At 37.0% G+C, this 23,944-nt stretch overlaps 2 protein-coding genes across 3 annotated transcripts in view; one reads left to right on the plus strand and one right to left on the minus strand.

Annotated features, from left to right (window-relative positions):
* Positions 1-10,459, plus strand: part of USH2A (usherin) — a gene marked incomplete at both ends in the record, with an annotated part of 493,855 nt that extends 483,396 nt beyond the window's left edge. Inside the window, 6 exons of the mRNA XM_081312822.1 lie at positions 1,360-1,443; positions 2,833-3,077; positions 6,111-6,212; positions 6,776-6,847; positions 9,293-9,517; positions 10,370-10,459. Of these exons, the coding sequence (XP_081168948.1) occupies positions 1,360-1,443; positions 2,833-3,077; positions 6,111-6,212; positions 6,776-6,847; positions 9,293-9,517; positions 10,370-10,459 (818 nt within the window). The remainder of the gene's footprint in view (positions 1-1,359; positions 1,444-2,832; positions 3,078-6,110; positions 6,213-6,775; positions 6,848-9,292; positions 9,518-10,369) is intronic.
* Positions 10,460-13,016: 2,557 nt separating this feature from the next.
* KCTD3 (potassium channel tetramerization domain containing 3) overlaps positions 13,017-23,944 on the minus strand; it is a 46,529-nt gene continuing 35,601 nt past the window's right edge. For both annotated transcript variants that reach the window (XM_081312884.1, XM_081312883.1), the window contains exons 15-18: positions 21,195-21,291; positions 15,710-15,894; positions 15,123-15,261; positions 13,017-14,781 (exon numbers count right to left, since the gene is read on the minus strand). In XM_081312884.1, coding sequence (XP_081169010.1) covers positions 14,214-14,781; positions 15,123-15,261; positions 15,710-15,894; positions 21,195-21,291 — 989 coding nt within the window. In that variant the 3' untranslated portion in view covers positions 13,017-14,213. The remainder of the gene's footprint in view (positions 14,782-15,122; positions 15,262-15,709; positions 15,895-21,194; positions 21,292-23,944) is intronic.

The following is a 23,944-nucleotide window of genomic DNA, read 5'->3' on the forward strand; positions in this document are numbered from 1 at the left end:
GTTTTGGGATTTTGTCTGCCAAACACTGAATCTAGTTTAGTGGGCATCATAAATCTGATAAATACATGGTAAAGCACTCCAAATGCCAAGAAAAGAGGATGGAAAGGGGGGAGAGGATGATCAACAGCAGGCTAAATGGACTTAATTACAGTGACAATGAATGTACCATTGAAAGACTGGAAAGATCAGGTTAGGGACAGATCATCTATAAGAAATCTGAATGTTCACTGAGTGAATGCCAATTTGATAATGTCTATTCAATCAAAAGAAACTCCATGCTGTACATTACCTATTCCGTTCCATGCTATTTGTAGCTTCCAGGTCATTCATAAGAGCAGTCCTCCTGACAACAGTTGACAATTCCATCCTGAAGTTGCCAATGCAAAGAATTAAACTATCTCTGCCTAGGAACAGACATATAAAAGGAGAAGTGGAGCTTTTTTTCCTCTCTGCCTCACCAAACTTAGCCTTTGGCCAAACATTACCACCCATTGTTTTTAATATTTTGGATACCTACTGTGTTTCCCCCAAAATAAGACCCATCTGGAAAATAATCCCTACTGTGATTTTTCAGGATACTTGTAATATAGTTCCAGTTAAGATCGTCAGGCAGACAGATGCATTTAGTACCATATTTCCCCAAAATAAAACCTAACCGGAAAATAAGCCCTAATGCATCTTTTGGAGAAAAAATTAATATAAGACCCAGTCTTATTTTGGGGAAAACACAGTACATCTAGCTTTTGAGCTTGTACGCTTTGTAAGAAAGAAGGCTGATGGGAAAAAAAAACAATCTGATGGAATACTAATGTAATAAAAGGACAGTCCGGAACAGATTATGATAAGCATCTCCCATGCTTATATTGATTTTTAAGTTAGTGATTAAAGTAGAAAAAAATGTTAAAACTCAAGGAGCATGGGAATAGCAATTAGAAGAAGCAATAGTCATTGCCGGTTGTTTCTTCTTCCCATTATATGCGGGGATTCATTTAAATGATCCAGCAAAGAAAAATACATTTTATTGATATTTGGTGGCATACTTCATGTCTACAGGTTTTAGGAACACTTCCACCTTGCTTACAGTTCTGGGTTACAAAAATCCAGGTGAACACTCAGCGGCAGACAAAAAACAGAAAAAAAATCTTTGCTGCCGTCTTGTGGCTATCGGGACTTTTGCATCCCATGAAAGGATAGAATTATCATTTGCAAACTTTCCAAATATGGAGGGAGAATATCAATGCATATTATGCTTTCCAAGAAAAAAAAGGACAGAATTGCTCCTATATAGACATGCAAATGAAATGATAATATAAAAGGTGCATATAATGCTGATATTTTTAATTCTTCATTTCTTTTCAGTTTATTTATTTCAGGTGACTTGCATCACTGATGAAGGGAGTGCTGAAACACCTGTAATCAAATACAATGCTGCTATTGGATTTGGTAACTACTTTAAAAAAAAAGTTCATCAATGTGTCTGGAAGGTGTTATGATTATTAGCTTGAAGCATGAAGCACCTAGTCCATAGAATAAATGTTTTATTCTCTTAATTGCATCTATGCATTATAAAATATGCAAAATATTTTTAGTCCTTTGGTTCGTTATCATACAGTTCTTTTTTAACCAGCATAAGATCATAAAAATATGAATCAAGAACAAATACCTCAATTGTGTTCCTTTATACTAACAGTTCTCTTCAGTTTTAATACTTGCTGTACACAAACCAAACTTAACATGATGTTAACTGGATCATTACAAATAAATGGGCACATTGTCTTTTGTAGAAATAATTTTATTTTTTAATGTTATGCCTCAGTTTGACAAAAATCACCAATCTAAGTCTGCTATTTGCATTTGAAGGGAAACTTCCATTTGAATGCAACTACAGTAGCAAACTTTGCAGAAATAGCTTGTTTTGGCCATGACAGAGTGAGTGAGAGGGTGTCAAACTCTTTTTCATACATCTCTGTTCATGCTTCCGGGTAGCTGTTATTTATAATACAAAAATGTTTATGTGTTAACATCGTTACTGTCTTGTCTGCAAGAATGAAGTGTCATACAGCCAAGACATTACCTTAAGCTGAAAACAATAGAGGAGACAATTAATGAAAAGGGAAAAGCCAGATTAGCATTCATTTATTCATTCATTTGGTGAATGAGTGGCTTAGCTGGTTTACTGCCTTGGCATGCTTCCATGCTATTATTTCATGGGTACATATATTCCTTCAAAATTCACAAGCTATTGCTTCAGGCTTGCAAGATCAAACTGTCTGACATTTATCCAGATACATTTGCAAATACATATTCTTTGCTGAAAAACAAGAACAATGAAATCCTTTGTAAATCTTGCCCCACTTATTCATTCCCAAATATCCTTATTTTTTTTAATACCATCATAAGAACTGCAGTGGGCATTGTCACTCTAATTTCTTTGGCACAAGCACAAGAAAGCTTTTTGTAACATGCCTAAACCTAAAAGCATGAACTCACCACCCAATTTCAGCTGTGCAAGATTATTGTGATTACATCTGCTTTGATTTCAACACACACGGTCTACCTCTTCTTCTCAGTATAGAGGCTGGTTCCCACTGAAAATAGCAATGCCAACACTAAAAACAGTCTCCAAGGTGAAAATTGCTTTGCTTCACTAACCATTCACATATTTAAGCACTGAAGCACCTTGAAAATTGAGAAGGGTATGATGAAGTACCACCAAATTACAAAACCAACAGAGAACAATTGAATCACGTTTTCTTTCTGAAATAATGTTAATTTCCTCCTGTTACTCTCTTTCTCTCTTCCCCCCGTCCATCTCTTGCTTGCCACCAATAGGTCCTGTCTTGACAACTCCAGGAGAAAATAACAAAGGCAACACAAAGCAAGCGATGTTCTACACAGAGTTGTGGTTTGTGATACTAATGGCGATCCTTGCCTTGATCCTTCTAGCAATTTTCCTGTCTCTAATTCTACAGAGAAAAATAAACAAGCAGCTGTATTCACGGGAAAGGCCTCCTTTAGTCACAGTTCAAAAGAGAATGTCACCGATGAATGTCTATTCACAAGGAGAAACTCACATGGTATGGTGCTCTGCCTATGTTTTGCAAATGGATTTCCTATGAAGAGGTGCCTTGTACTAGAGTTGGAGATTTGTGAGCCAACATGGATATACCCATAGACACCATATAAAACCAACACCATATAAATCAAGCCAATATTTGAAAGACATTAAAAATAGCCATTTAAAGACAACAGCTAAGGGCACACTACTGCTCCTAATATAGCAATGGCTCTTTAACCCCATTATGACTGTGGAATCGTTTCCACGTATGACTTCCACAGCAAAGCAGAAAAAAATGTGCTTTATTTACCAAAGAATAAGGCTGTCCAAGTTAAATCTTTTTAAGTCCCTTTATTCCAGTGGCTGAGCATGCTCAAAGCATTATGCTACCAAAAATAGATTGTCTGTGTTGCCTTCTCTCTTGTCATAATGCACCAGAAGGCACAAATGAATTATGTGTTTCCCTTAAAACATGAGGTAAGGAAATTCAATGTACAGGTAAATGTTTCATTTTCACAGCTTGTCCCTATATTAAAAGCATTTTAAGGAGTTTAGCAAGTTGACCATTTTTATTTAAACATCTAAGGCTTGCCAGTACACAGTTAAGACTACTCCTCAAGCATTTCTAAGTTTGAGGCCCAAACATTGTAGAGTTTGTTTTGAAAGTATGTGAAAAGTCACAAGTCATACATAATGAATATGTCTTCATACAGTGCTATAAGATGTCCAATATAAAGAGGCGGGGGGGTGCAATGGCTCAGCAATTAAAGGCACTGACTTTGTTAGGTGGAAAGCTGACTTCTTAGGTTCGAGACCTGAGTGCTGCATTATGGGGTGAGCTCCCATTACTTGCCCCAGCTCCTGCGCACCTAGCAGTTTGAAAGCATGCAAATGTAGATAAATAGGTACCACTTCAGTGGGAAGGTAACAGCATTCCATGAGCCTTGTCAAATAGTCATACTGGCCACATGACCATGGAAATGTCTTCAGACAATGCTGGCTCCCTTGGCTAAGAAACAGAGATGAGCACTGTCCCCTAGATTCAGACATGACTGGAGAGGGGAAACCTTTACTTTTTACAGAGACACACATAGGCCTGTTTTTCCTACCACATCTCAGGTCTTCTATTCCTGCTTTTAAGGATGATAGCCAAGATGGCTATTGAGTAAAATTAGGGTTGTAGGCAAAAGAGTTATAAACAGAAATATTAAGATAATCAAGGTGCCCTCTCATGTGGAAGTGCTTCTACAGCCTCATGCAGAAAATGTATTTTCTGACTTTCTCAACAGGTGATAAATAATTATTGGCAACCCCAGGACAGTGTTATGGACACAGCCCTGGCTCAATTTTCAAATCTCTTCAAGAGATACGAAAATTAATACACAATTTAGGAAGTAACTTGGAAGCTTTATTTATTAGTTTGAATATTTTTATCTCCCTTTTCTTCATAAAAAAGCAGGCAAGGCTACTAAAAAGACAGTTCAAATTGAATTGAAAGTACAGGTACCATTAGAAATAAAATATCTACAAGCCTTAAGAAATTAGATGATACTCTGGATGGTGATGATAAAACCATGGGCCTTTGGGAGCATAATAACGAGAGCAGGTTATTTGTAATTTAACATTTCAGTTCCCCAGTATAATTATTTTAGAACCCTAAAATTATCAACTAAACACATTGGGATTTTTTTAAAAAAATCTCTTTGTGCTGGACTGGCTCTAACAAACTTTAACCAAGCAAGAAGCAGAAATTTCTCTAACTCTGTTATTTAACTATTGCTGGTGTATATTACAGGGGAAGGACAGAATCAGAAGGTTGTCTCAAACACCTAGGGTTTTAATCCCAGTCCTTATGCTACCTTCCTCCAATTTTATAAAACCAGCAACAAAATACTTTTTGTCACTGATGGAGTAAGAAAAAACTTCACTTTAAACTGGGTGTACAGATGCTATCCTTTTGTAAGCAGTAAGTGTTGGCCATATCAGAAGAGACTCTCTTGGATTGTGTTTGTGCAAAGTGTCTACTTCTATTATATCTGTCTGCTGATGCTCCCTTCCAGCTACATTTCCCCCCCACACAAAAAAACTTAGCCATTCTAATGTATAAAGATAAAGGTAAAGTTTTCCCCTTTCCTGCCGTGTCTGACTCTAGTGGGCAATGCTCATCTTCATTTCTTAGCCAAGGGAACTAGCAGTGCTTTTTTTGTAAAAGAAAAAAGGTGCCGGAACTCACACGTCATACAACCCGCCTTGCCTACCCTACAAGGTTCCATCCAAAAAAGGTGCCGGAACTCCGTTCTGAGCGTTCTATGAGGAAAAAAAACCCTGGGAACTAGCATTTCTGAACATATTTCCATGGCCATGTGGCCATGACTATACACCAGACATGTCAAACACAAGGCCTGGGGGCCGGATCCGGCCCGCGAAGTGGTTTCATGTGGCCCGCGAAGCCATCCTGGAAACAGTGAGGGAACGGCCCCCACTGCCTTGGTCCTGGCTCAGAGACCCTCCTCTAGCCAGAGACCCCCAGATCTGTCCCACTCCTACCCAGGCCCCCATAGGCACCCTTGATGCAAACGATGTAGAGCTGGCCACGCCCACCCAGTAGGCCATACGTACTCTAGCCACACCCACCCAGTAGGCCGCGCCCATCCTGGCCTTACCCACCCGGCCCCATGAGGGCAACCGCAATGCTGATGCGGCCCTCAATGAAATTGAGTTTGACACCCCTGATATACACCAACATATGCTAGATGTAGACATTTGTGGATGTACGTCTAAGCCAACCTACTGGTATTTGTCAAAAATTGCTATATTCTTTCAGCATAATCCACTATCTAATTTCTTCTCTAAGGCAGTCAACAACTGGGGAACATTTATATTTCAAAAGTGTTTCACATTCTCATCCCCTCAGCTTTTCTGGTGTGGTGGTGGTGGTGGTTTTTGTCTTCTGCTTTAGAAGATCTGAAGTGCTCTTCTTGTTCTGCCTTCTAACGTCAGACTTTCTCTACCTGCCTTCATTTCCCCCCCTTTATTTCCTATACCTATGATGTTTCCCTCTTTCCCTGATAACTCGCAACACCAGCCTCCTATTGCTACTTCTTTACAAGTCCCTGTTATCTCATCTTCACAAGTTTCACTGAGCTCCGATAAGGTAAGCCTTTGCAATGCATATGTCTGCATAAACATTTGAGAAAGATACGTTTCTAACTGCCAGGAAGAGTCTCTTTCTCTCGCTCTCTGTGCCCCCTCCCCATTAGATTGAAAGAGTAGCTCAGTTTTATTATCCTTTTCAAGGTCACACAGCATATAGTGCTGATAATTGTCAGTGCTGCTTTTACATCTAACTCAATTACTGTGTTGAATTCGGAATACTCGGCCACTGCAGCCCCATACAAATGCTAGGCAAATTTGTCTGTGAAAGCAACAAATTGGCTTTCAGTCACCATAAGCCTTTACTGCTAACAGCTTTCCTTTCTTTTACGTCTTATTTTGAGGGTGGGTGGGTGAGGGGGGGAACTGCATAATGGGGCAATAAGCCACTGCAGATCAGAATCACTTTATGTGAAGATATTGGAATTTTATGAGCCTCCTTCTCACTGACCTTCTGGATTACTCGGTATAAGCATTTGTTGATGCCTAACCTACAAGAGAAAATTTGTTTTAGTGCCCGAGTGATTAAAAAAAGTAACACTTTTTTCCCCTTTTAAATCTCAGTTTGAGAGGGTGGCTGATACATCGGAGTCCTCTTGTAGTGTCACACTCAAAAGCTACACAATGCACTTGGAGGTAGTGGACTCTATTGGGTGGAGCGAGCTTGCAAACATTTGACAATTTTGAATTTTTGGCATGAAAATACCTTGTGTGGGAGCTTCATTTGTTGCTGTGTGGCATTTTGGACCTGAAATTAGGTTGAGCAAATGAAGAGTCTTTGGTTTTATGTTCTTAATAAATGAGCAATGCAATCAAGTCTGCTTACCTTTGACCACTGAAAATTAAGCAGATGTGCCAACCTTCATAATATAACTCTTAAAGCAGAAATCAAACTATATTGGGCAACCAGGAAACGTCATCTTAGCATCTGTCTGTCACAGTTGAGGTGAAGAGCATATAATTTGGCAACAGTTTGATTCACAACCTTCTTTATCCAAAGAATCTCCTGCTGTCTCATGATTATAAGGGTCAAATGGCAAGAAGCAGTTAAGGAATGTGTTTAGGTAAGGCAATAATACAAACAAACCTAACTGGTATGAAAGCCAAAACCTAATTCTCTTTTTCTGAGTCTTGACATTTACTTTTCCAATTTAAGAAAAGGTAAACGTACATGCAGTCCTCGACTTATGACAATTGAGCCCAAAATTTCCATTGCTAAGCAAGACAGTTGTTAATTGAGTAAAACATTGTACAAAACAGTATAAAGTTGCATTTGAAAAGTTCTAGAAATTGATACTGTATACTGATAGTGCAAGGGACGCGGTGGCTCAGTGGGTTAGGATGCTGAGCTTGTCGATCAGAAGGTCAGCAGTTTGGCGGGTCAAATCCCGAGTGCCGCATAGCAGAGTGAGCGCCTGTTACTCATCCCAGCTTCTGCCAACCTAGCAGTTCGAAAGCACGTAAAAATGCAAGTAGAAAAATAGGGACCACAACGGTGGGAAGGTAACAGCGTTCCATGCGCCTTTGGTGTCTAGTCATGCCGGCCACATGACCACGGAGACATCCTCGGACAAGCGCTACCTCTTCGGCTTTGAAACGGAGATGAGCACCGGCCCCTAGAGTCGGAAACGACTAGCACGCATGTGCGGGGGAACCTTTACCTTTACCTTACTGATAGTGCAAACAATGGAGCCTTCCTCAGCCTAGTACCATCCAAGTATGTTGGACTTGATGTTAGCCAGAGCTAGAGGTCCATATCTAGAGGGCAGCAACTTGAAGACACATGGATAGATGCATCTGAGTTTTGTCCAGAATAATCAATGTGTCATCCCAGTTCATTCCTAGCAAAGCTACCTTGGTGGCATTGTAAAAAGATTTTACAATCCTTGTTATGTTGTAATGAGATTGCAACTACCAAACAAGACAGCAGGACCTGTTTCACTAAACAAAGTATGCTCTCATACCTAAAACCAGCATCAAGTCATCAGCAAAGTGATGAATACTTAATTCTTGATCAGATATTTGGTATATTCAATCGAGAATAGAATATAGCATCTGGCGGTATATAAAAATCTCTTAACAGAGCTCTTTCTTAGAGGGTAAGAGGGTTTTACTAGTACTGTTCATAAAATCAAGGACTTTCTCAACTGCAGCATATGCTGCAATTGGAAAAAAGTTTGTGTAAATGTTGAACAACTAGTAATCACAGCCAACAGTTATTAAGGCTTATTAATTCACATTCTACACAAAGTATACTCAGCTCAACTCAGCTGTTTTATGTCAATTACACACATGCTTGAATGGGAAAGAGATGGAGCAGAATATTCTATAGTCAAAATCTTAGTTTTGGCTGCCCTGGAGCTAGGATTTTGACTACAGTATAGAATATTCTGCTCCATCTCTTTCCCATTCAGGCATGCGTGTAACTGATATAAAACAGTATGAACAACTCCTGCCAACTAACAAACCAAATTTTCCCTGATGTCCTGTACAGATGAGTTACCTAGTACGGCATTGAAATGTTTGCAACTCAAAAAAGATTAACTTGATGTTTCATACATCATTCTTTGAGCAAAAATGGCTTCCTTATGGGTTTACATGATAAACTGGCATTGCTCCTTTACCATTTGAGTTTGTATGCTTGCTGTATCTGCATGTTTGATTGGACAAGTCAGTAAAACTACTGTGTGTTCAAGTTAAGAAAGCCGAGTCCTAGCTGTTAATAACAAGAATGATACCTCATTGGTAATCTGTGAGCAGATAGCTAAAATTGCCAGCGTTGCAAGCCAAAGGGGCCTCCTTAGGCTGGATTGGCAGTTGTGCTGGTGACATGTCTGTCTTGCATGCAGAAGACAAACCTGTGAAACTACATTGCAGAAAACTGCTGTTCCCTTGGCGAACAATAGCTGAAGGGATAATTAATGTACATAATTGTGTTTGTAATCTCTGCTGGAAGATACCCTAGCTATACTGTCATCAGTTAAGTATGTTATACAATAAGGAAGAGTACTTAGGGGAGGGTGCAATATTTTGGTACCTAAAAGCTGAAAAAAAGAATTGTTTGTTTGCTTCTATTCCTAGGGACTGGCAGATACAAAAATTCCAAGACCAGCATCCCCTTCAAGTATACACAGCAGCAGAAACATTTCTGTCCTTCAGGGGCCAAGCCAAAGCCAGATAGAGGATAGGTTTTCCCAAGATTCCCTGCATCGAAGTGTCAGTCAGCTCATTGAAGCATCTGAGAAAAGGTCCTCGGTGGAAGATACTGTTTGGGATGCCATTATTCACGGCCATGACAGTAGTTTGGTAAGTCACTTTACAAAGACAACTGATTAACTTCAAATAATGATATGCCATAAATCACATAATCTTTGTAACAAATGCCAATCGTGCTGAGTAACCACATGGTGAAACAAGATCAACGGCCTTTGTGGTATTGATTGTATGAATGTGCTAAGTCACCCAGTGCTTTCCAGATCTTCTGAACTTTTCTACCTTAAGGCAGGCAAGCACAATTAGTGACCAGAAACAGTGCAAACTGCTTTCTAATAGACTTAGAAAATCAATCTAATGTCTCTTCTCCTACTAATAAAATATGGAGCTTGTGCATGTTTAGCAATGCAGGTTGAATTGTGCTACAAGATGGGTATACAAATCTTTTAAATAAATAGAGTTCCTGAGAGTGAAGCAATGTTATCCTAATACTATATAAAATTAGGTAGCATATATGTTAAGTTCATTTAACTGTCTGCAAAACCTATTAGGCTTTGGCCATTCACCCACAACCTTACTTGTGATAAATATTATCCCATATCCTATACAGTGGTTTTCTCAGGAAGGGATATGTTGAAATTTAAAGTCCCAAGTGACAACTATAAAAAGAGTGCAAATTTGGGAAAATCAAAACCATCAAAATCAAACCATCTTTGGTTTTAAGAGTTCGTAGGTGCATTCAGTGTTTGAATATTTTTGGGGAAATTTTTGATATTTAGCGGAAAGGCAAACAGTGAATTTCACTGGATCAGGATGATCTTTTACTTAAGTTAATTATAGGATTAACCAACAATAAAAACTTTTGTTGATTTTAAAAATAGCCTGAGAGAGATCTCAATGTCTTTATTTTGTAACTCTTATCTTCTTAAAATCACTTTATTTTAGTGTGCGGATGATGAAGATCTTGTGAGCACTATCAAAAGCTTCAGTACTGTTACCAAAGCACATACAACATTTACTGATACACACTTGTAAGTTATTTAGTACTGTTGCCATAGAATAGGCAAAATAATATGGAAAGCCTTGAATATTTGCTCTTTCTAGTCATTATGAAGTAATTCTACTGAAATTTTTATAGTTTATGAATTACATCTTGTACTACAAGGTATGTGAAAGCTATTTTTATCAAAACTTAGAAGCTTCTTTTCTAGTAATATATTGTCTATAGCAAATTTATTTATTTGAGAGGTACATTTTATAATTTTTTAAAACGCATCTTTTGGCAAATAAATATTGCTACACAAACTTTTATTCAGCTCATTGCAGGAACTGAGTGGATAAAATGGTGAAAAAGTAAAGTTATACACACAAATTTAGCATAGACAAGAAATTAAGGAACAATATTGAACTCTACTCAAAAATTAATCATTGAAAACCTTTAACTGATCATAAGATCATCAAAAATCTTGTTAAAAGAACTTAGGAGTACATAGAGAAATGCTTAATTATCCCACTTATACTTTATTATACCATGCTTCAATTAGTTCCTTCAGCATACAGTGAAATAAATCTTTCAGATAATTTATTAGTGATAGGGAAAAAGAAACCAAAAGGTAAATGTATAGCTATCTTGACTTTTCCATGCTTACATATTAAAATATGTTTGTGTGGGAAAATACTTTGTGCCAGTAATTAGTTTAATTGAATTTTTTTTTGCTGGCTGTAGCTGATACTCTTTATTGTTCTGCTAATTCTAATACTCACATGATCCAATGTCAAATACTATCTCATGGTAATAAAAAATCACACAATTACTATATGCGGGAAGATACCTATTAATCCCATATTAGCTACTATAGCCATGGCACCTATGTAGTTCTGCTTCTGTGGTGAAGATATTAACATTTCAAGCCTGGGAAGTTCAGAAGCAGACCATTGTGGTGGCAAATATGTACTTCTGAAGACAAAGCCACTGTAAAGCTTTAGTGCCCTAATAGAAAAAAGGCTGAAAAATCTGAATTAACAGCACTCAGAACTATAAAAACCAGAGTTGTGAGAAATAAGATTTCTGCAAATATCCAGAATATAACTAGATTTTTCTGTTCTAAGGGCACCAGAGACAAACCTACACAGCATAATATATACCTATCAGGCTGTTAATAGAGAATTTCAATTGTATGCATCATTATTATTTTTAAAAGTTCATATCAAAACTGATCCTTCACTATCAGAAATGTAATATATTGTCAAACTGCACGATATTGTCTCAAATTAAAAAATGATTTTGTTTCATTGTCTCCTTTATATTGATCTATTGTATTATTTGTTCTTATATAGTCAAATGCTGTTAGCACATGGCTGTGAATAAACATTAGTGCACAGTAGCCTAACTTTAGGAATTTTAAATTACTTCAAATAACTTTAGCACCTTTAGGAAAATATGAAGTCACTTACCTTTGACTAAACAAGGTGAATCAGTCCTGATGTCCCTTTCAAGTTGTCAAACAATTTTAACTATTTTCAAAATTATTTATGAAACCTGTTTTGATAATAAGTCAAGTATAAACAAGCAAGATGGTAAACAGTATGGCAGAACATATAAAATTCAAATGACAAATGTTCATTTTAAGAAAAACCACAGCAGTCACACAGAGTAGAATTTAAAACGTCTGGAAATTTTAAATCCTTATTATTCATTGTGTAATTCCCATTAAACTGTTGGGTTTTTATTCTTAATTGTGAAGTCATTTGGAGAAGGTGGGAGCTGCAACTACTCACTATGCACCCATCGTACTTTCTATGGAAGATTATAAAAAAACAAGCATTCTAAAAGTTGCCTTGCTTGTACATGTAGAGCAGAGCCACCCAACCTTTTGGGCAGAAGCGAGAAGTTCTGTGGAGAAATTTTTTTCTGCGAACCAGAGGGGGCATAGTTTCATGTGCTGCCTGCATCCAGCGGATGGTGCTTCACTTGTTTGCATGGCCTGGTTGCTGCTATGCCACAGACCGGTACCGGTCCATGGACCAGGGGGTTGGGGACCCCTGATGTTGAGGGTTTGTTTTGGGGGAGAGAGGCCTCACATGTAACTGAATAGCCTTTGCAGTGTATCTATTATCACATGTATATCTTATAACAGGGCAGGCATATAGTTTTGTATATTTTATTCTACATTAGTAGTGTTCGATTCATACAAAATCTATGTCTAAGTAGTCAACAGAGAATATTGAAGGATTAAATATAAAACTGGCTTTGGGACATAATCTCTCAATTCTTGCTCTCTTTTTCATATTGCAAGAAAGAGAATAATTAAAAATGTGCCTACGATTGCTGAAAGCGTACAATAAAACATCACCAAAGAGGCCTATACTGTATTTGTGCAAGAGGAGAATCCTGGTTTTCTTATAGCATGTGCAACTGAGGACATTCAAGGCTGCGTATCACTAAGAGTCTCTAGGAAAACAGAGATCTGTACGATAATGTAATTTGACTGGACCAAAGGGCAAAGAAAAAGCAAGAACAAATCTCAAGTGTTCTGAGACTGTTTGTGCCTTTGCCAAAGGAATAAGACATTTTCATGCACAGGTATTGCTCTTAGAAATATTGGAAAACTTATTTACATCTACAAATTCCAGTTTTCAACTATGCAGACCTAAACAGATTGCTTAATTCTATACAGTGCTATAATAAGTGAAGTACTCTAGAAACTTTTTGTCTAAGTAGGTAATTTGCCATCAATCTTGTAGTTAATTATTATAAAGATTGGTATATGTTTTCTTGTGGAAAATGGCAGCATGCTTTGGGGTTTTTTCTCTCTCTTAATGATTGCTGGCTAGACCAGACCACACAGAAATTTTGTAGAAGTAATTTGTGAAATGTCTCATAATAGCAAACAGCTGATATATGGAGCTTCATAAAATGCAAAACAAACCATTTATGAGAGCAACTACTAACGGTTTTATAGGAAGGTGTGGTCAATCTTTGTAGAATTAATCTACTGATGCTATTGTAATTAAAAGAAATGTACAGCATGACTACATTCTTTATACTTTAATATTAGATAAATATCTGCAAAGTCATGTTTTATAACATCTGTAACAAGACATTTAGAATTTCAATTTGGTTAAGTCAACACATTGGAGCATGAGATAATATACAAAGTTTATTAATACTAATAAAAACTGGTGGCACAGCAGAAAAAGCAGACATAAAATAAAGCACCCTAACTCTTCCCGTTATTATTTTCAACATGGAAACCCCACTGAAAGAATGAATTGCTCTATAGACTACAAACTTTAAATACTTAGCATGTTTGTAACCAAGATTAGGAAAGAGTTACTCTACAACAAAAATGGTAGTGCATGCCAGCCTGTATTAAACAAAGCTTGAAAACATCTGTACCAAAACTGGACTTCACATAGACAGTTATAGAAAGTTAACACCAATTTTGAGTAGTTCAAAAATGCTTCCACTGATTGTGCCATGAAGCCAGGTTTTTTAGCAGCTTTCTCCATCTGGTGATACTCCAGAGAAATTAGATTAAACTCCCATAATTCCCCATAATTGAGCCAGCCTGCTCAACAGAATTATGGAAGTTCACGTCCAACTTATCTAGATAAACATCAGGATTGGAAGGCTGGTTTGTCTAAAATGTGTTTCCTTATCCTGCCTGATTCTACCTCAAACTTATCCTCAATTAGAAAGATAGAAATTTAGATACATAAATGTGAAATTTATCCAGTTTAGTGAGAAACGTTTGATATATACGTGGGATATAGATGTCTTTCATTTTCACAAGGTATAATCCTGGCAAGATGAGTCACTTTTCTTATGCCGTGGAGAAACTGTTGTCTTTGTAGGAGATGGGGAAGCTGTACCAAGTACTTCAGAACTTCCTTCTACAATGTTTGGTGAAGACACCACAAGATGTGGTCCTTTCTTTCTTCCAAGGAAACCACCTCCTTCAAATCCACTCTTCCTTTTGCAGTCCGCTTTGGTTTCATTGTCTTCATCATTTCCTCTTTTTTTCAATTCTAATATGCTTTCAGAAACTTTCTGAAGTTCAGTTCCTCCATCTGACACTCTGGCCATTCTTATTTCAAGTGCTAAGGCTGAAGCTTTTTTGTCAGTTACATTTTCACCAATTCTTTTCCCTTCTGCCTGTACAGGACTCCAGTTGCCATTCTGAGGAACAGCTTTGTCTACCATGGTTTTATTTAAATTAAAAGGCTGAATTTCTCTGTAGCTGTGAAAACTTTCGGTCCGGCGGGCTCTGGCTAGTAAGGGGCTCTCTCTATATGGCCGTATGGAGCCATATGTAGCGGTTTCGTGGATTGTCTCCCGGTGCTGTAACTGGAGGCTGAAAATATTTGAAGCTTTTTAAGTAATTAAATTAATAAACTGAGCATGTCAAATTGAACAAAATTTACTAATAGAAATTTGGATTATTTCTTTTTTCAGGCAAAAACCATAAATTATTGATTATTGCTTGGGATCACTGCTAGATGGCTAAGCATAGTACATAATTCAGACAGAAGCACACTGGGAACTTTTTATACGGTATCTATTCTGCATAGTTCGCAAAATATTAGAGTATTAACTTTTAAGTAAACAGCGTGATAACATGAAGTCATATATAAAGAAACATCTGGTTTAAGTCTTTCCATCCACATATATGCAAGGATAATTTGAAAAGTTTACCTAGAGCCTGATTCACGCAGTCGGCTCTGCTGGACTACTGAAGTAGCTGGACTGATATTGGGGGTCGCACAGCGAGATGTGCTTAGATCACACTGATCCAGAAGTTTAAGTAATTCTTCTTCAGTAGGACCACCCACATCTTGGGAGACAGAAGATAAATCCATATATACATTAAGAAACTATAACAAATTTGCTTAGCATTTGTACCTAAAATGCACTAAAGAGTTTAGTATACTGTTTTGGTAACATAATTGTTTTATGCCACCCAGAGACACTTGTCTGTGTGATGGGCGCTTACATAAGATATATAGTTAAGTTAGATGTGTGTGAGAGAGAGAGAGAAGGAGAAAGACAGAAAAATATTAAATAATCCATCTAATTATTCAAAAAACAGTTTGGAATATATTCTCCTTTATTAATGTTAAATTTATACATTTACAGTTTAAGAATAATGCACAACAGGCCAAAACAAAATAAAATGTGGAAGAAAGACACAACCACTACCGCAAACAAGAAATAAAAATTAAGTAAAAGAAACAGGAATCAGTTCAAGTTCTATTGAAAACTATTGCATTCAAAACAACTACCTTTTTCTTCACTTTTATTAACCATATCCATTGCTGTAGTTAGGTCCCACATCTGAATACTGCCATTAACATGCCCTGTGAAGAGGTAACGCCGTGGCCTTGATCCCATTCTGCTGGATCCCTCACATTCACGCACAGTAAAGGAGGAAATTGTAGTACAGTCAACTGCCTGAATTTCACATATCCTATTGAGAAAAAAAGCACTGTAGCATTATCAACCACCAATCTGCTAACAGGCCGTGCCATATATATTCTCTCAAACAGATATATACCTTCAAATCAACACTTACAAATTAGTACTATATCCATAAATTGTAATTATATGTACCTTATTCACCTGAAAATAAGGCTACTAATCACTTGTGGTCTAGAATCTCAAAATGCAAGAAAATTTGCCACAGATTCTACTACTTAATGTATGTATAAGACTCTTTTCTGTTATCCAAAGATTGGAGATTGTTGTTCAACCATCCCTGTGTCAACTATGAAAGGGAAAAGCTCTCAAATGACTATTCCATATGCTTCTGTATATCTCTGTATTTATTAAGCCATGGGTTTAACAGTTTACTGGACACAACTAAGCATTTTCAAAGTGTAAAACTGCCCTTGAAATTAGTCTCCTGGAATCTTAAACTCATACTATTTGTTTTTACAACATTCTTTGAGACAAAAAAATGTGATTCCTTTAACTGAAGACCAATTCCATTACAGCTTAAAACAGGCAAAAATCAAAGTTATTGACAGTTTAGCGTGAGACAGCATTTCACACAATTAACTTACACATTTCCATATCAAGGCTTGTAAGGCATTTGCTTAATATATCTGTCTGAGCTATATACAAATGAGAAGGATTTGAGCTTTAGCATGAGATGCCCCTTTGTACTGTACTCCAGCGGTTCCCAATCTTTCCAGCTCAGTTGACTGGCAGCAGCGGCAAGGTGAGGAGAGGGAATGGTTTTGCACGCTTGCACACGCCACTTTCACAAGTGCAGTTTCATATGCACCTGTGCATGCTCGCCCACCACTTCCACAGCCCAGTTCCAAACAGTCCACAGCCCAGCACTGAGCCACTGACTAAGAGTTAAGGACCCCTGCTGTACACAACATTTACTTGAATGTCAAATTTCTCATAACTGACATGCATGCATGCGTAAGTATTCTGAAATTATCATTTTTTTTCTAAAATAGGTATTTCAGTTTTGAATTTGCAAGTTACTAGGAAAATACTTGCATAGGTGGGATCGTTTTCTTTTTAAACAATCTCAGTAATTTTTTAAAAAAAATACGTTCGTGCAAATTTACTAACAGTGTTTATATTCTTTCTAAAATGCACATGCATTTTGCTGGAATTTCAACAAGTGCTCAGAAACTACTCAGTTTCTACAGGCTATTCTGTAGTTAAGTGATCACCAGCTTTTCAGTACATTTCTGATGGATGCCAACACAGTATCGCTAAGTACTGGAAGAGAGTTAGCTGTCCAGCCATCCTAGCAGGTTTGATGGGTCACGATCAGTGTTTGGGGGTGGCTTAAGTATGATGCACTGCCCTGTCATCGGGAATGCATTCTAGTTGGGCCAGAACTCTTAAAAGAGCACTGTATTATGCAATCCCTTTGATGTGAAGTAAACACAACCACTTTGAGATTCAAAGTTACCATTCATGGCCCTCCTGAGATGTTAGAATATCCAATGAAAAGAAGTGCTGGGCATACTCAGGAAGGCCAACAATCCCTTAAAAACTATGTTAGATAGTAGAATAAGGGCACTTTCCTCTTAATATCTCATTAATTTTAATTTAAGGAGGTATTTATGGTCTTCTGCAATATTGGTTCTCATATTGCATCTCATGTTAACCTCGCAGCCTCAGTGTAGGCTCCATTTTAGCTGGCACTTTTCAGGCTCTGTGAGGCACTCATATGGCAGACTGCTCTTCTTGCAACATCTCACTGGGTAGAATATTATGGTAACAGGACCTTGCCTGATAAGAGAGGTTTTCATCGGATAGAGAAAATATTGAATAGGAGTTTTGCTTTGCTCCAAAGAAAACCTGGTATTTCCCAGGTTTCAGATTAACGTACCTCTTTTTTTAAAAAAAAAAGAAAGAAAGAAAATGGTCACGAACCTTTCTTAGCCAAAGGAAAGGGGACAACACACTTATTTTTAGGGCCTTAAAATTTTGCATTAAAGTGTTACAAACTTGTTAAGTCACTTGGTTAGCTTCTTGCTTCATATAAGACCAGGGCACATAATAAAATAATTGGTATTAGCTTGACAAAAAAACCCCAAAAAACCTGGCAGTGTCTTGCAGCTTACGGTTCACTTCCTGCAAGGAACTGCAATGTCCATGGTCTTGGGATCCTCTGTTTAACAAGTATTTGTAGGAGGTGGGGGGTGTCTTTTAACTGTTTCAGCTTTGTGAATTTGGCTAGTATGCTTCCACTAATTGCTTGTTGCCAGTCTTTGGGGACAGGGGACAGAGAAGCTGGATTTACTTTGGGAAGATAAGCTTCTTTTTGCTTTGACTAGCTTTGCTTCCATGTGGTTGTTGCCCGACTGTATGGTCACTGCCAAAGGGATCTTTTAAAAGCTGAGATCAAATGTTGTGACCAAGGAGATTCATCTCTCACAGAGGACAGAAAATAGGATCCTTTTTCATCAAGACTAACTTGCCACTTACACACGTACAAAGAAGCCTATTACCAAGGCAGCTTAATTAAGAGTAATTTCTTTTTATTTCAAAATGAATGGATCCACAGTAGTTCAAGACAAAATGTGTAAAAACATGTGTAACAATTGATTGCACATACTGCAAATTGCTACCATGGGAACAAATAGCCAATATCATTATTTCCAGGGTAAAATAGGTATATAGGAATGCAGACTTAATTAACATAGAAGACATGTGTTGATTAGACTATTCCATAGTAATCAAAGAAAATGAGAAAAGAAAGAGGTCAAAGTTTAACAGACCTTGAATTACTACATTCAAATTTACCCTAATATAACATTAGTTTTAATAACTATATCCCATTTTCTTCCTAAGCCTGCATAGAACATTAAATCAAGGTGACTTATAGCATATTATAACATTCCAATATAATATTATTTGAGTGATAATGAAGCTGCTAGCCATATCATGGCTATCTACTGTTATTTGCTTTAAAACACCTAAGTTGTCAAAGGGGTAACCTAAATATTTGGAAAACGCACTCCTGATTAATTTCTTTAATGTTTGCTTATGACTGTATGAAATGAACATAGATACAAAGTAGACTCCTTCTGTTAAAGAGTTTTACTCATTACAAGATTAAGCATTAAGAAAGGATGGGCTGCTTTGTGTCTCACAGATTTCTAGCTTGGAGTGGGGGAATGCCTTAACCACTAAACTGGCTGCCATGGTTTAGTGTAGATACTACTACTACCTCCTGCTTTCTTTAAATAGTACCCATGTTTTCCAAAACACTGTGGCTACTCTTGACATATCTCTGGATTTTGCTTACTTTGAAATGGCCAGCAACTCATTATATTTTTAATAAAGATAGCAATTTATGGGAGGAATAAAGGGTATAATTAAAGGTTTATTGAAATGTGAAAGTTAAAAGCAATCCTGCGTGTAGGTAAAACTATGGTTGTAAAACACAAATACTATTATTGTGACATGAGCCAGGATCCATATTTATGTTTTGTCCTTTTATACCCTTGTATCCAGATTTTAAAATATTGTTCTGTTCTATTGTTCTATTCTCCCTGCTCTAGCAGGAAACCCTATAGCATTTTGGTTGTCCAGTCCCTTTTTGAAAGCCTCCAGTGATGGAGCACCACAGCTTCTGAAGGCAAGTTGTTCCATTGTTTGCTCTCACCATTAAGAAATTTCTCCTTACTTCTAGGTTGTTCCTACTTGTTAAGGTTGTGTAAAGTCACTAAATCTATATTTTAGATAAGCAAAATGCTTTCTACTTCACCCAACCTTTTTCAATATCAAGTAAATCATTGTTGAAAGAAAATGAAGGTAACACTTGTGAATCATATCTGCGTAAAACCTAAAGATAATTAAACTAGAGCCCTAATACTAATCATACACTAGTGGTCAGATCCAAACTTGCACTTTTATGTAAATGAACGTATAATATAAAGTAGAAGAAGAATGTGCTCAAGTCTTTATTAGAGAAGAGGAATAAAATGTTACTTGTCCACCAGATGGAAAAAGGTATGGAAACCAAATGTGGGATTGGAAAGAGAGTAAAAGAAATTATCTGTATTTCTGCATTATCTGTGTGAAAGAACTATTAGAGAAACAGTGACAATTTAACCAATAAACAAAATAGCTTAATATAGGAAGCTGCTCTAGGAAATGCCAACCCAAAAGAATTCACTGTAGAATGATTGTTCCAGTGCGTGTAGATAGATAGATAGATAGATAGATAGATAGATAGATAGATAGATAGATAGATAGATATAGATATAGATAGATATACAGATATAGATACATAGATATAGATATAGATATATGATACACACATAGTAACATATAAGAAATGTGAACTTGATTTAACTTGCCATAGATACATTTTGGATATGGAGTAGGATACTGATTTTCAGTGAAATATAACAATAAGATCCTACTTACAAATCTTAAATGTTTTCCAATGTCCTAAGAAAGATGCTTGGTTCAGCAGTTATAATCCAAAATAATAAATTATTGCTAACTTCTACAGGTATCCTTTGCTAATCTTTGTAGTCCAATGCACATTCAGATTAAAAATCCAGTTTATCTACACCCCAGGATATTTAGTTTAACTTGGGCAAGACTTTCTCTAGATTACAAGTTTACAAGTTATGGTGATTTTACTGAAATTAAATGCTCAAGGTAAACAACACTCAGACACATGAAAATGCAAACATAAGTAGTATAACATGGAGCCAGGAAAGAGTGAAGAGAAGTTAAAGGAGATGATTGGGAAAATGCCAGAAAATGAAAATGAAAAAAATGAAGAAGAAAAAAGTGGGTGAGGATACCAGAGGGGTGATAGTTCCTCCACCCACTATATTTCTATCAAAATATATTCTCTGTGTGTGTGTGTATGTATGTGTAACAACAATTGCTCAGCAGAAAAGATTAAAAGGGGGGAAAAGCTTTCTGCCCATTCAGAAAATCACCATGAAGGAGTAATAATAATAAAACAAATCAGCTGGGACTGAGGGTGTTAGGTATCAGACAGGGATGCCTAGCCACAAGATAGGAAAATAATTATGAAGGCTGTACAGAACATGTGAAAACAGCTTTCTTAAATCATGTTTCTCTTCTACTGTACAAATAAAAAAAAATCAAGCATTTGATTTGCCAGAGCCAACCGATCTAGTGGACAAAAATCTATGCCTTGTCTTTGAAAAGTTACTACCGCCGATAATACTTCCTTTTAATTCAGAGAGTTAAAAAAAACCGATTTCCTGAATTAATTAGTAGCATTGTAATTGCATAGCTTACCTTTTTCCAGTAGAAGAGAGTCTCACAAAAAGTTTGTTGGTGATTGGAACAACTTTTTGGATAAATACTTGTTGATCATCACGCTCGCCAAATGGACCTGTAACAGGAGACCAGAGAAAAAGCACTGATGTTCAGCTATATACAAGAGTTTGGTGAAATATTAAATAAAGAGCCATAGAGTTCTGTGCATAAGTTTATAATCATTCCTGCAAAAGTTCTCAAACTACCCAAAAGTGTAGATCATAGTTTGATATTGTCTTCCACATACTAACTTTTTATGCTTCTCTACATCCATCTAATACTCCCATTATACTCCCACTATCATTAGTACAGATTTCAGATTGCATTTCCTCTTTTTCCCTTCATATATACTCTATTTGTAAATTAAGACAAGTTTTATCTTATCAATCACACAGAAAATAACTTTCTTACATATATCCAGTTTTTAGTTTATACATATTCTAGTTGTTTTAACATACAATCTTTTAGACAATCAATGACCTAATAGATTTTTCAATTTTAATTTCCACTAACATTTAGATTTAACGTTTGATATTTATCATTCCCAAGATTTTTAATATACTCTCAATTCAATTCATCTATCACCATTCCTCACAAAATCTAATATTCAAAATATACATCCCGTCTGCTTACCTTCTCACCCTCTATGTCAACAAATTAAGAATACAATATATCCTTCCTTTTTGCTAGTTTTCAGTTTTTTTAAGTAGTAATCAAAATTTCTTTTTATTTCAGTATTTAATACCTCTCTTCCTCTTTGTATCTGCTATCTCTTGCTTAAACCAATAATTTTCATTTTTAACATTCCATATAGACCTATTACTTTCAACAATATGTTTTTAGCTTATCTACATTATTCACCTTAACATGACCTTTATGTACAAATCAATATTCAAATTAGCTATTAGTATTTATACTGCTAAATTTTAATGATCAAACTTTTTTCTTTATCTCAGATCAAACTTTTATCTTTATCTCACAATGTCTTGTGTTCAACATGCACATCTTATCTATTTAAGTACATTCTGTTTTAGATTTCAATAAGATGGTCAAAACTCCATTCTTCTTGAGTCTTATTCTGGCTTTTTTCCTTTGCCAAATCATCTTCCATGTCCTTGTTTTTGGGTCATCGAACCAGTCTCCTTGTAATATGTATATTAAATTGATATGGGCAAAACCATTCGGTCGCTATTTTTTTGAGAGGACTTGTAGATCTAGTGGGTCATCTCTTTATTCTTCCATATCGATGTGGTTGTTCTGAATTGTTTATCTTCTCATCCAACTGTTCTTTTTCTAGATCCTCTAGTTCCTTCTGAGTTGTATAAGAAACCTTTTCCTTTTTCCAAGTTGTCAATGTCTTTTCTGGATTTTCAAATGTCAATATCTGTTGAATAGTAGATTCTTCTGTCATAGTATTTGAATGTTTCATTTTTTCCTATTGTATTTTGTATAGATGGTTCTTTGTTGTTGTTGTTAGTTGCGAAGTCGTGTCCGACCCATCGCGACCCTATGGACAACGTTCCTCCAGGCCTTCCTGTCCTCCACCATCCTCCGGAGTCCATTCAAGCTCACGCCTACTGCTTCAGTGACTCCATCCAGCCACCTCATTCTCTGTCGTCCCCTTCTTCTATTGCCCTCAATCTTTCCCAGCATTAGGCTCTTCTCCAGTGAGTCCTTCCTTCTCATTAGATGGCCAAAGTATTTGAGTTTTAGCTTCAGGATCTGGCCTTCTAAAGAGCAGTCAGGGTTGATCTCCTCTAGGACTGACCGGTTTGATCGCCTTGCAGTCCAAGGGACTCGCAGGAGTCTTCTCCAGCACCAGAGTTCAAAGGCTTCAATTCTTTGTCGTTCAGCCTTTCTTATGGTCCAGCTTTTACTGCCATACATTGCAACTGGGAAGACCATAGCCTTGACTATACACACTTTTGTTGACAGGGTGATGTCTCTGCTTTTTAGTGTGCTGTCTAGATTTGCCATGGCTTTCCTCCCCAGGAGCAAGCGTCTTTTAATTTCTTGGCTACAGTCCCCATCTGCAGTGATCTTGGAGCCCAGGAAAATAAAATCTGTCACTACCTCCATTTCTTCCCCATCTATTTGCCAGGAATTGAGAGGGCCAGATGCCATGATCTTGGTTTTCTTAATGTTTAGTTTCAACCCAAGTTTTGCACTCTCCTTCTTCACTCGCAACAAGAGGCTCTTTAGTTCCTCTTCACTTTCTGCCATTAGAGTGGTGTCATCTGCATATCTTAGGTTGTTGATGTTTCTTCCGGCAATCTTAATTCCAACTTTTGATTCACCTAGCCCTGCCTTTCTCATGATGTGCTCTGCATATAAATTAAATAGGCAAGGCGACAGTATACAGCCTTGCCGGACTCCTTTCCCAATTTTGAACCAATCAGTGGTTCCGTGTCCAGTTCTCACTGTTGCTTCTTGGCCCGCATATAGGTTTCTCAAGAGACAAATAAGATGGTCTGGTATGCCCATCTCTTTAGATGGTTCTTTAGTTGTAGTCAAAGTGTGGGTTTTCATATCTGGGCTGTCTTGTTCCTTCCCATAGCCTCAGTATTTCATTGGTTGTGGTAAGAGTTTGAATTAGTATTTTCAACGTAGAGAGAAATTGTTGATCTTCATCCATGAGATGATTTTGTTCCTGGTCTTCTTCCATATTGGTATTTTAGACTAAAGTCTTTACACTTAGAAAATCCAAGAGAGAAAAAGGGTTTTTTTCC

This window comes from Vipera berus (assembly GCF_964194415.1).
Source record: "Vipera berus genome assembly, chromosome: 1".
NCBI classification, from domain to species: Eukaryota; Metazoa; Chordata; class Lepidosauria; order Squamata; family Viperidae; genus Vipera; species Vipera berus.